Source organism: Mytilus edulis, chromosome 13 (assembly GCF_963676685.1).
Source record: "Mytilus edulis chromosome 13, xbMytEdul2.2, whole genome shotgun sequence".
Taxonomy (NCBI): Eukaryota; Metazoa; Mollusca; class Bivalvia; order Mytilida; family Mytilidae; genus Mytilus; species Mytilus edulis.
The window spans coordinates 27,267,642-27,281,143 of NC_092356.1; the positions used below are offsets into that span (position 1 = coordinate 27,267,642).

At 33.9% G+C, this 13,502-nt stretch overlaps 1 protein-coding gene across 1 annotated transcript in view; it reads left to right on the forward strand.

The window, feature by feature from the left end:
- The window catches only part of LOC139502080 (uncharacterized), a 30,978-nt gene extending 17,957 nt beyond the window's left edge, over nucleotides 1-13,021 (forward strand). The window contains exons 3-5 of the mRNA XM_071291428.1: nucleotides 6,674-6,988; nucleotides 8,074-8,550; nucleotides 12,757-13,021. Coding sequence (XP_071147529.1) covers nucleotides 6,674-6,988; nucleotides 8,074-8,550; nucleotides 12,757-12,788 — 824 coding nt within the window. The 3' untranslated portion in view covers nucleotides 12,789-13,021. The remainder of the gene's footprint in view (nucleotides 1-6,673; nucleotides 6,989-8,073; nucleotides 8,551-12,756) is intronic.
- The last annotated feature ends 481 nt before the right edge of the window (nucleotides 13,022-13,502 follow it).

Here is a 13,502-nt window from a genome sequence, read left to right on the forward strand (position 1 = left end):
AACAGAGTTATAGAAATCAAAGAGCTAACATGTGAACATAGCTGGAAATCAGGGGCGGATCCAGCCATTTAAAAAAAAGGGGGGTCCTAACCCAGGACAAAGGGGGGTTCCAATTACATGTCCCCATTCAAATGCATTGATCGTTCAAAAAAAAGGGGGGTTCCAACCCCCGGAACCCCCCGCTGGATCCGCGCCTGGAAATATTGCCATACAGAACACAACCCTGCTGATTTATTATCACGTGGCTTATTGTATGAACAATTGAAAAATAACAAACTATGGATGCATTGTCCGGACTGGTTAACAGACAAGAAACAATGACCGAATAGATATCAAATCGACAATAAAGTGATGACCACAACTAACAGCTAGGGACTATAAAAATCAAGAAACGCAAGATGACTTTATACGGACGAAAAACAACGTATTGAACGTAATCAACGTTGATAGATACCATTAATTCGACAAAACTGCGCGTATCTTAGATTACGTACAGACATTTCTAGATAACTGCCATAAAACAGCTCCTAATACTAGTAGACTGACCACAACATATCTAACACCAAATGATATACATAATGCAACAATGAAGTTAATTGAATCAGTGAAGATAACACCAAAGATACAGTGATATTTTTGAAAGCTTATGTTCAAAGTCAACGCATAGTTAGATACGTCAATTACGTTTGTAACTGGACAAAGACGGATTAATACGATGTGGTGGACGCGCATTAATAACACACCAGATTCAGAGAATGCAAAATTCCCGTATTTAATACCAACAAAGCATAGATTAACAAAATTACTTATAAATGATATTCACATTGAAAATTTGCATTCCGGCATAGGAGCTACCGTAACTTATTTGAGGCAGAAATATTGGATACCTTCAGTACGGCAAGAAGTTGGATGCGTAATTCCATATGCAACTATTCCAGTCATAATTACGTTCGATAACTCTGCATATGACTGGTTTAATTAGGAGTATGTAAAATATACTGGTTACCCGTGTGATGATTTAATTTTTTTCTATAGATATTTCATCTTTGTTACCATCCATTCGAGCTTTTCTTTTGTTAATATAAAATATTATCATAAAATGATTTCATAAACTATCGTACAATTTTAAAATACTAATATATATATATAGGTCTTGTCAAAACATCGTGATTAGGCCATGTTGCCATGTTTGTTTTCTTTGGTCACGTTGATAACTAATTAATTAGTATCTCCACAATCTAGCTATATTTTTTTATTATCATACAAGTTACAATAACGTGTCATATTTAATTGCAGAATTAACAGTTAAATTATATTGAATTGTTTGCATAGGCAAAATAAGTGTCGAACATCGTCTACGTTTGAAAATTATTTGGTCGCCATTTTGTTTTATATAACTTCGAAATTTTATCAAAACAAATAGCATGTATCCACTTTAACAGAGCGAAACAATGTTTAATTATATGCTGCTATAAGGTAAGACAATTATTGAAAAGACATGCATCTAACATTTTTTCGATTTTCATCGTACAAATCTTTAAAAAAATATATTCAAATGTCGGCCCAAGCTGAGACTACTATAACACATGTCTTATGGTAGTCTCAGGCCCAAGCTATCAATGTAATCTACATGGTTCAGGCATATAAATCTTTATTTTTTGTGTGAGAGAATGTTTCAAATTAATATATTTAAGAACAAGTGAAAAAAGAAATTTCTTAAATACAAAAAGACACACTCCGATAAATATTTGAAATAAAACTTTTTTATTTATACTTAAATGAATACCGGCATATCGTGTCGTTGTAACCTTCCAACAGGGGCCGCCATTTTGAAAATATTGCCAACGAATGCCAAAATATAAACTTTTCAATCAAATTTTGAAGCAAAAAGTTCGATACCTACATTTTAAACTGAATTGGTTTTCGATTTCATTTATATAAATATGTTGTCGATCTTTTTAGGGGTTGGGAGGATATAAGTAACAAAAAAAAAGTTTAGAAAATTGATAATACAAAAAGGTCCAATTGCAATTTTATCGAGTTTTAACGAAGAAGTCAACGGAGGCTGTGTTGTGATGTCACCTCAATTTTCAAACTTATTTCGAAGCACGAAATAATATATCTTAACTGAAACTTAAAACATTTGTAATCGTAAAAATATGTATACGGTAAAACGCGGGGTTGGGAGGTAAAATACACAGTGTAATAAAAAAGTTATGACCGTTTAATATATGTACCCCGTTCACTTTAATTGATAACCCTATATTGGACATTTATGATATACAATTTAAGTGTGAAATTCACGTGATTACCGGATTTGTTATCACATAAGCAACACGACGGGTGCCGCATCTGGAGCAGGATCTGCTTACCCTTCCGGAGCACCTGAGATCACCCTAGTGTTTGGTGGGGTTCGTGTTGTTTATTCTTTGGTTTTCTATGTTGTGTCATGTGTACTGTTGTTTTTCTGTTTGTCTTTTTCATTTTTAGCCATGGCGTTGTCAGTTTGTTTTAGATTTATGAGTTTGACTGTCCCTTTGGTATCTTTCGTCCCTCTTTTGGATATGCGAAAATGCGTAAGTTGTCGAAAAGTAACAGGAGTTGCCTACAAAGCACCATATCCTCCACCTCTACCAACAGATAGATCATCGTCCATAGAACCATTTACTATATCAGGCGTCGATTTCAGTGGTGCGCTTAACATCAAAGAAGACGAAGGACTACTTCGTAAAGTGTATATAAGTTTGTTTACATGTGCCAATACTGGAGCTATTCATCTTGAAATAGTTCCAGATATGACTGAAAAATCGTTCATGCTAGCGTTTCGTAGATTCATAAGCAGAAAATCATGGCATAAGTTATGATATCAGAAAATGCTACAACATTTGTTGCCGCCGCGGAGGAAATACGTAAGTTAACGGACTCTAAATCTTTACATGACAAATTATGCAAATTTGGAACCACATGGAAATTCATACCAAAACGTGCCCCATGGTACGGCGGATTTTGGGACAGACTGGTTGGACTAATTAAAAATTGTCTAAAAAGATTCTTGGACGCACATGTATAGATTTACCTCTGTTACAGACATTAGTTGTGGAAATTGGAGCTAACCTTAACAATAGACCGCTTACCTATATATCGTCGGACATTGCCGATCCAGAGCCGCTTACCCCGTCGCATCTATTGTATGGAAGACAAATTAAATCTTTCCCGTATCCGTTACATACAGATGAAACAGACTGTTATAGTGCCGATTTAACAAACAATCATGAAACAATGAATGATCATTCGAAAAGGAGATTCCGTCTAATGAATAATTCTTAGCAAGATGGAAACACGAATATTTGACTTCTTTACGAGAATTTCACCGAGTGTCTGGAAATAACAATCAAAGTGTAAAACTAGGAGATGTAGTTCAGATATATGATGATAATTCTCCAAGTACGACATGGAAACTCGGTGTAATTGAAGAACTTACCTTAGGCAACGATAACCTTGTGCGATCTGCGACGGTCCCAACATCTAACTCTAAACCCAGACGCAAAGATATCAGCGAAGAGCCAAGACAGATGCAGTTGAGAAAATCAGAAAGTGTTCAAAGTGACATTTTAAAATTATATTCAAGTGTAGTGACAGTAAATTTAAATTATTTTTAATGAATATGAGACATTAATTTTAAAAAGAAATATTTCATTTCATTTTTTTGTAAAGTTTCATTCAGTTCTAGGACAATTTTTTTAATTTATTCAGTATATTTTGAGCCACTTTCTGCGGCCCCGGAGAATGTTGAGAAACCCACGAACTTTAGCGTGACGTCCTGCGGACGTCGGTAAGGAACTTTTATTGTAACGTCATTCTTTTGTTGTTGTTACCTTATACCTGAATGTGGCTACAGCAATACATATATACAGCTTACAATTTTTTTTTCCTTCACAATAATAACAGTGGTTTATACATAGGAAATTATTGATCTGACTATGACCGCATATAAACAACCAATAGATTTTTGGATTAGAAAAAAAACCATCGAATAAGTATTCCAATATTTTTTTTAGTTAACTAGAAAATTAAAATAAATAAAAATTGAACGGTAAAATTTATAAACGTTTAATACATTTTAACCGAAATAATGTGGTATACGAAAGGACAGACTATATGATGGAGCTACTTTCAATAGCAATAAATATTGATTTTGGGTGAATATAAATAATATGTCAACAATTTTAGTTAGACAAAACAACTCATGAAAGCGCTGTGAGAAGCTTTTAATTGGCTGAAGTGTTTACATTTTGTGAAGATATTTTACATATATTTTTTTTTCAATATGTACAACACTAACATCCAAATCAGGAAGCCATACAAGAGACCACTTAAACAAACAGTCATCAAGAGTTTTGTTGTAGTTTCTGCCTTTTGCCATAATGTTTCAATGTTCCAATTGTAGACAAAATGTCTTGACAAACCTTTTATCCAACACAAATGTTTGAGTCTTTTTAAAAAACAATATTTTCTAACCCTCCCAATTCAAAAGGGTAAAGTAAGTTTTTGAAAGCGTTTTGAAGTTTTAATGTTGTAATACAGACACTTTGATCCAAAAGAGGCTAGAATACGTTGTTGAAAGTAACAATATATAAAAGATAACACATACTAGTTAACTTACATTATTCTAATTTTCTACCATTTATTACAAAAGAGGTGCGAAATATACAAGATGAACAGTCAAACTCATAGATCGAAAATAAACCGACAACGCCATGGTTAAAAGGAAAAACGACAAACAGACCAGTAATAATATACAAGACACAACATAGAAAACTAAAGATTACGCAACACGAACCCCAACAAAAACTTGGGGTGATCTCAGTTACTCCGGAAGGGTAAATAAAGGCAACCGTAGTATACTGCTGTTCGAAAGTCATCAATAGATTGAGGGAAAACAAATCCGAGTTACAAACTAAAACTGAGGGAAACACATCAAATATAAGAGGAAAACAAGGAAACAACAGAAACACTGAAGTGCAACAAAAAACTGAAACGACAATGCAACGCACATAGAAACGAACTATAAGATAATAACTGCCATTTACCTGACATGGTACAGGACATTTTAAGATAAAAATGGGTGGGTTGAAACTTGTTTTGCGGCTAGCCAAATCTCGCGCTTTTATGGCAGTGTTTAATATAACATATAAATGACAACATTACATGACATGACTACAGTAAAACTAAATGCAAGAACATTAAGGACAGAGAATTCACCATAACCATTGACTGTCCCTTTGATATCTTTCGTCCCTCTTTTAAAATAGGACATTTCGACATGCTAATAGCTACCAGGCTTATAATTTTATACATCATACGTACGTTTCGTCTACATGAGACTCCTTTCTCATTTCCTTTCCTCAATAAATGACCAATCCAATGCCAACTCTTCCTTTTTCATATCCGTCTCAATACAAGAATGATTGGTTTTGTGATACAGGTCTTTGTTGTTTATAGTATTGGGACAGAGCATTTTACAGATTTTCCTCATGCAGATGTTATTGAATGAGGAACGCCTTTTCATGTCTGATTGGATAATTCTCCAGCATTCTATCTGCCCCCATTAGGAAGGATTCTACATTGTTTATATATATTCTGATCTTCGTTTTCAGACTGATAGACCTTCTTTTCCATATGGGCTGTAATTGGCAGAATGCATACATGGCTTTGCTTTTTCTAGCTCTTATATCTTTTGCTGTTCAATTTGTGTTACTTAGCATGCTTCCAAGATATGTAAAGTTCTCAACCTCTTATATTTACCAAGCGCACTGTGTGTATTGTGTTACTGTTGATATTCATAAGCTTGGCCTGTTTTTCATTTATAGTCAGGCCTATATTTAGAGCTGTTTACTCAGTCTAGTGGTTTTGTACTGCAAGTTGTTCCTGTTACTTGAAAGTAGACAGGTGACATCAGTAAAATCTAAATTCTCTATTAGGGAGTTCATAGTCCATCTGATGCCTATGATTTCATTTATCAATGTTATTCTCATACACCAATCTATTGCTATGATGAATAACATCGGAGATATTATACATCATTGTCGTACTCCAGATGTTACTTGAAAACTATTTTGACTGTTGACCGTAATGTAATACACAGCATTCATAGTTGTTGTAGAATGTATTAAATTGATTATTTTTTAATGGTACACCATATGCTCCAAGGATGGCCCACAAGAAACTTCTTTAAGAACTGTCAAAGGCTCTACGAAAGACGATGAATTTAAGAAATATTTTGTTTTGCCACTCGTTTATTTGCTCTATTATATTTCTGATGATAAAACTATTATCGATACATCCTCAACCTGATCTATTCTTGCTTGGTACTGACAGCAAAGTTATACCGCCAGTTGATTTCAATTTTATAATTAATCTTTGTCTCTCTGTACGTAAAGATAATGGTGCATCAGATTGTGCTGATTAAGCAGGACAATCGGGAAATAAGCCGTGACTGGTTACAAAAAAAAATCATACATATATGAATTTATTCCCGTTTTGCGACCAAGAAATTACTGTAAAGCTACATTACAAAAGAAATGCTTATATGAATTTGAAAATTCTTCCACCATGTTTTGAAAAAAAATAATCTATGTGCATCTAGGAACACTTATTTATCATTTTTCACCAGGTTTAGATTGGCCATGGAACTGGACAAAAGAAGATGTTACATGTTACACCACATGTTTGGCAGCAGTTGGTACAGGCGCAGTTGTTGGAACCCCTTTGGTAATATCAGCAGCAGGATTTAGCGCTGCAGGTGTTGTTGCTGGTTCTTTTGCTGCTAAGATAATGTCCATGCTTGGAGTTGTGAAGGCTGGTAGCTGGTTTGCCTTTTTACAGTCGGCTGGTGTTTATGGTGTTGGAACCACGGGTAAAATGATATTAGCTTCGACTGTTTCATCATTGTGTGCAGCTATATGTGGAAGTTCAGAGGAAAGACAAGGTATTTCTTATAGATAATGCAAAGTACAATCAGAGTGTGTAGAATGAAGGTTTTCAAGGTCTGTATAACTAAAGAAAGAGACCGATTTCATTGAGCCACAAATCCTCTGAAAACATACAAAGTCAATATGTTTGTAATATGACGTATCAATGTAGTGTTTTGTTCATCCTAAATTTGTATTTGAAACAATCTTTCCTCCACTGAAAACAAAATTTCGAAAAAAATATCCAAATTCGGAGACCGTTATCGATCAGTGTTATATGCACTTTCCTGCATGCTCAGTCGACGTACTGCCCGACAACTCGGCTAACGATTAACATGCACCACTCAAACACTCTCACTAATTATAACAACTTGCGTCACTTTATCAAACTCGTACCAGTAAAAACAAAATATAACAAACTCGAAGAAATAAGCTTAATCATCCGATTGTTTTCTTCTTTCCTTTGTAAATACTCTTTTCTCTGAGCTCCCATGTCACACAGAGACAAAACTCGCATCATTCGAAAAAAATACTACGGACTCGCACCCCTGAAGACATGTTTTCAATCATTCAGCGAATTCTAGATTGTCTTCTACTTCTCTCACTTATTTCCTCCGTTCTTGTAGCATCCATATCACACAGAGACAGAACTTGACTTGCATCTTTCGAAAATTAAATACATAATGCATCAATTCATATAAAATGTTTGAGAAACACGAACCCATAAACATTCTAAGTAGTCATTAAGCCGCGCTCGTGCTTTTTTCCCTAGTATATACAGTAAGAAGGTATACATAACACTGTAAAATTGGAAATTAACTCGAGCATTATGAGACTTATCTGCTAACAGTTTGTATAATATGAGTGTGATCATTTATCACACTACTTGAAAAATAGCTGTACGAAGTCAGGAATTTGACATTTGTTTTCCATTCGTACCGTTTGTTGGTAAAGTTTAATGTTTGAATTTGTAAGTGTTTATTAATCGCCCCACTCTTTTTTTTAACTAACCTTGGAGTTCAGTAATAATAAAAAAAATTGTACTCGAAAGTAAAATTTCAAACTCTGTTTAACAAAAACTTTCGTACTTTTTTTTTGTCAGATTTAAGATGTTACACTCATAGAATTGATGGAATGAAGGGCTTGGACGATTATCTGATAGAAGCTGAAAAGGTTAAGAATATTGAGCAGTGTGAAAAACAATGCAACGATGATGCAGCTTGCAGGGCCTATCGGTATCTTCCGAGAAATAGCTTTTGTTTTTTATACAAACTACAACAATATATTGAAGACGATACTAGTGAAAGCCTATTTTATGTAAAAAGGTGTATTTTATGTTACATGAATGCAACGGAAAATGCTAAAGGACGTCATGATGAAATTCAAACAGTTTGGGAGGCATCTTCGTTCAATGAATGTGAAATTCGATGTATTAAAACTGACGACTGCGTTGCTGTTCATTTTCGTGGAAAAAGATGTTTCAAATTTAACGCCAAAACAGAACCAAAGGAGAATACAGGAACTGATTTTTCAGCAAAGATTTGCGTAGAGTTCAGCGATATAGCACTTGATTATGATGGTAAGAATTTAATCATGACTATTTACCCTGTATTTTCATTATAAAAAAAATAAAACAAATTAAAATGAACGAGTTAGTAGTAAAACATTTTGATGTGTCTGTTATACATACTTATTTGCTGGTAAAGAAAAGACTAATGTTTTACTTTCACCCATATATCTTCATTATCTCGAATGCTATGCAACTTTTTTTCATAGTAAAATTGGGAAAACAAATCTGATATTTTATTTTTGACAAATGATTAAGTAGGTACCTTATTTAATGTATGACATTTATTAATATACAATTATGACCCGCTGAGGAGTTGATTATTCAAAATTGTCAAGCCGAGAACAGGTTATTCTACGTGGGCTTTTGTCCGAGGGGAATAACTCTTACTCGGATTGATAATTTTGGATAATCACCGACTCAATGTGCCATAATTGTTTTATCATAAGAAACGAACAGTTTTAGTGAAAAGAAAAATATTGTAAACTGAGATTGTCAAAACACTAAGTAACGTCAGAAATCTTTTCAGGGCCGTTCACAAGAGATATCGTCGACAGTAGATGAATTTCCAACGCTTGTTTGGTCTTGTTTATTAGTCATTTAATAGGCTTCCTGCAACGTGAACGTTGCCATTTTGTTTATTTACGTCTGTGTCGTCATTTTCATGGGAGATAACCTGTGTTCAAATCAAGAAACTCTAAAGGTTTTTCACCGTTGAATAATAGGGTTATTCACTGCTGGTATTAATTGATAGGGTTATTTGTCCTTCCTTTCGATAAAATGAAAATTAACTGAATTATTCCATGTCAAGTGATATCGTTTTACGCAATTGCAATGTTTGAAATATATGTAAGGTATAATAACATTGCCACCCAATTAGACATATTCTTCCTTATTCTTATTAGTCAATATTAAAATTTAAAAAAAATTACCTTGAAAATTAAAATGCAAAACCTTTGCATTATCTTCATATATAATCCTTTTCCAATTTGCGGATTCGAGTACTGCCTTGTAGCGGCATTATCCTGCTCTTTTTCAAAATCCACAAGGGTGTCTTTTACGTGCAAGAGATATGGATTTCTCTTAACACGGGTCAGCCATTTATTGTCCCCGTCCGACGAACTTTCTTCATTACCTCAAGTCCATACTCGAAAATGATGTTAAGGGAGAGCCGAAAATTCAGTCCCTGAAATGTTCTCCCCGGAGCGGGGATCGAATCAGGAACCTTTGTGTTAGTAGTCCGATGCGCTAACCATTACACCACGGCTCTCTGTACAAACTTAAGACAGAGCATATGTGTTTGTATTCGTTTGTGGTATTATGGCTGAAAGAATGCAACAAACATAATGGGGCAGATTGCTTCCCATTTAAGAAATCGCCTTTATCAGACATTTGAATAAAAAAACTATCAGGAAATTATCTTCAAAGCCGATTTTTTTTCTTAATTTTGATTAATTCTTAAAGCAAAAATTAAAAAAATATATATTCATAGTCGAGCTTTTAGTTAACTAAATTAAAGAAATCAATCGATTAAAATATTTTGATAATGATCGTTTGTTGAAATAGTCACCAATCAAGGTGGGTTCTATGGGTTTCATTTATGTAAATATAGACTATGCAATTTGCCATAGAAACTCCCTTTGCCCTGCCACTTTTCCTATGAAATTTCGTGAAAAATGATATCCTAGAATAGAAAGTTGACATGATCTACTATATCATTCAAAGGTCAAAACAAGGACTGTGCGGCATATATTTCAATATAAAAATGTCCTGAACTTCTAAGAAATTAAAACCTATACATAAATTCTGTACATTTATATATAGATTTATCCATTGGATCAACAGCAGTGATGGTGATACATGGCTGTGTACATTATGTATATACCACTCGTCTAAACATCAATCCAACAATGTTGGATCTGTTAATTTGCTTTCGCAAATATTTTGTTCTTCCCTCGCCGTGATTCGAACCCATGTTACTGAGATATCGTGACACCAAATCGCCTGCACTGTAGCCGTCCCGCTAAACCACACGACCAGCTGGGCTTCATAAAATTGAAGCTTTCGGTGGCCGGGTGTTACCTTTCCGCGTCAGTTTTAATCTAGCGTCGTACTACAGTACATGATATATAAGGCATTTACGACGCTAGATTGAAACTGACGTGGAAAGGTAACACCCGGCCACCGAAAGCTTCATTTTTATGAAGCCCAGGTTGTCGTGTGGTCTAGCGGGACGGCTTCAGTAGTACGACTCTAGATTAAAACTGACGTGGAAAGGTAACACATGGCCACCGAAAGCTTCATTTTTATGAAGCCCAGGTGGTCATGTGGTCTAGCGGGACGGCTACAGTCCAGGCGATTTGGTGTCACGATATCTCAGTAGCATGGGTTCGAATCCCGGCGAGGGAAGAACAAAAAATTTGCGAAAGCAAATTTACAGGTCTAACATTGTTGGGTTGATGTTTAGACGAGTTATATATATATATATATGCTGGTAAATTTCCAAAGTTATGTCTCTATGCATAATGGCGGGATGTATAAGTACCGAGTCACGCCAAATGGATATTACCGAATATAGTTTAAACAGTAAAAGTAATAACTCACAAAGTCACCAATAATAGAAAACAATAACACGTCATTAATATAATAAACAACATTAGTAACTATATATATACTTCAAGACCAAGGCAATGTTTATTATTTGAGAGGTTGAAACGGTATTAAAAAAACTAAACAGCATAATAGCCAAACAAAAAGAGCGAAAATACAATCATCAGTGTATTCGCCATTACACAGAATACTTCAAAAAACATATAGAAGCCAACACATAAATGGTAGGAAGCATAAACTGTTTCTGTTGTATTAGTCCTAGTCTGCGTATAACACTGAACAACATGGTTATGAATGGTATTTAGTTTTATCGCTATTTTACAAAAATGCCCTTTGTTCTTACTGTTTGATAATTTTCTTTCTCAGCGTAGTCGAGTGATATGAAAAATTATCCGCTAGAAACTAAGGGAGCACGTGCCGTTGTTTATGAAATTTACAACGTCGTCATAGTAAACTAGCGATAAACAGATCATTGGTCATCTCAACTCGGTTGTTAGTCTCACTTTCGACGAAACCGCTCAAGTGAGAAAATCAATCTCGTTGAGATGGTCAACGATAATCTATGAATATCATAACTTATTACAATCAGTAATATACCGATGTTCAAATACTATAAGTCAATTTCGAAGATACAAATCAAAGTAAATAAAAAATATAGAAATTTCATGAGCTTCAAAATAAATGACGCCGGGTTCAAGAGCACGGAAAGCTCCAGCTGTTCATGTATCAGTGAGGAAATGGAGACGCTTTTATTGCTATGCCCAATGCACCATATCAGCATCAGTAAAAAGTAAGATAACAAACATACCGAAACTCAAGGGAAATTTTAAGCATAGAGTATCGTTATAAAATAAGAAAATCAAAATTTCAAACACACAAAACGAATGAAAATCCACTGTCATATTCCTAACCAAGTAAAGTCATTTCATAAAGTAGAAAATGAAGAATTAAACATGGTTTTATAGCTAGCGAAACCTCTCACCTGTATGACTCGCATATAATTCCATTATATTGACAACAATGTTTGAACAAAAAATATAGACATAGTAGGTAAATATGTTAAAAAAAATAAAAGGGTAGAGCAGTCAACACTTTAATATAATCTTTAACACTGTAAAAACAAAGACATATTTCAACAAAGAAAAAATGGCATATAGACTTTCTATTGACAGAGTACATAAACAAAAATGAAAGACAGGAATACAAAATTAATTAAAGCACAATGAAACAATGGCGACGTGTAAAAGAGTCACGCCAAAAGTATATTACCAAAAATGGACTTAACAATAAAGGCTAAAAATGTACAAGAACAGACAAAAAGAAAAGGACGATTAAAGTTAAATGTACATTTTTTATTTAATCGATGAAATTTCCAACATTTGAAGTGAACTGGTGTATGCTTTTAAAATAGTTATTTTTTTTGGACCCTTTATATATAGCTTGCTGTTCGATGTGAGCAAATGCTATGTGTTGAAGGCCGTACTGTGACCTATAATGGTTTACTTTTATAAATTGTTACTTGAATGGAGAGTTGTCTCATTGGCACTCATACTACATCTTCCTATATCTATATAAGACTACCATTTATGATTGATTTTTCTCATTTAGATAATAAATACAAGAAAGAAGGAAACCGTTGAGTGCTAGCGATTGGTGACTACTATCAAATGTGGAAAAATGTTATGAGAAAAAAACTTAAATATTATTTATTTATTTGATGTTTTGTATTTCAATGAATGCTTGTCTTTTTTTTTTCTTTTTTATATCGAACAAGATATCCCATTTGAACTTTTTCGTAGTATTGATGTTCAGTTTGAAACTATGCTAACCAAAGGATTCAGAAATTTTGATTAGAATAATTATTATAATTATATTTTTGTTAATCTATGAAAAAAGTCAAATCACCAAAAAACGAAACTCCGAGGAAAATTCATGAAGGAAAATTTCTAATCAAATGGCAAAATCAAAAACTCATGCATATCAAATATAAATTGTCATATTCCTGACTTGTAACTGGCTTTTTCTCATGTAGAAACGGCATGTGAATAAAAACATAGACATAATAGATAACAATGTCAAAAATAGAAGTGCAGCAGTCAACATTGTGTTATAATATTAAATTCTTTAAAAACAGGCAAAGAAGCACAAAATGGCATATAGACATAGCATATTAGCAAAATTTAAAGACAAGACTACACAAATTTACCATAGTACAATCACAAAATGACGGGATGTATAAGTACAGAGTTCAAAGACCTTGACCTTGACCTCATTTCATTGATCACTGATTTAGGTTAAATTTTCTTAATTTAACGTCTCTTAAAAACTTTAAGAAAATGTCAGCTGTATTTTGT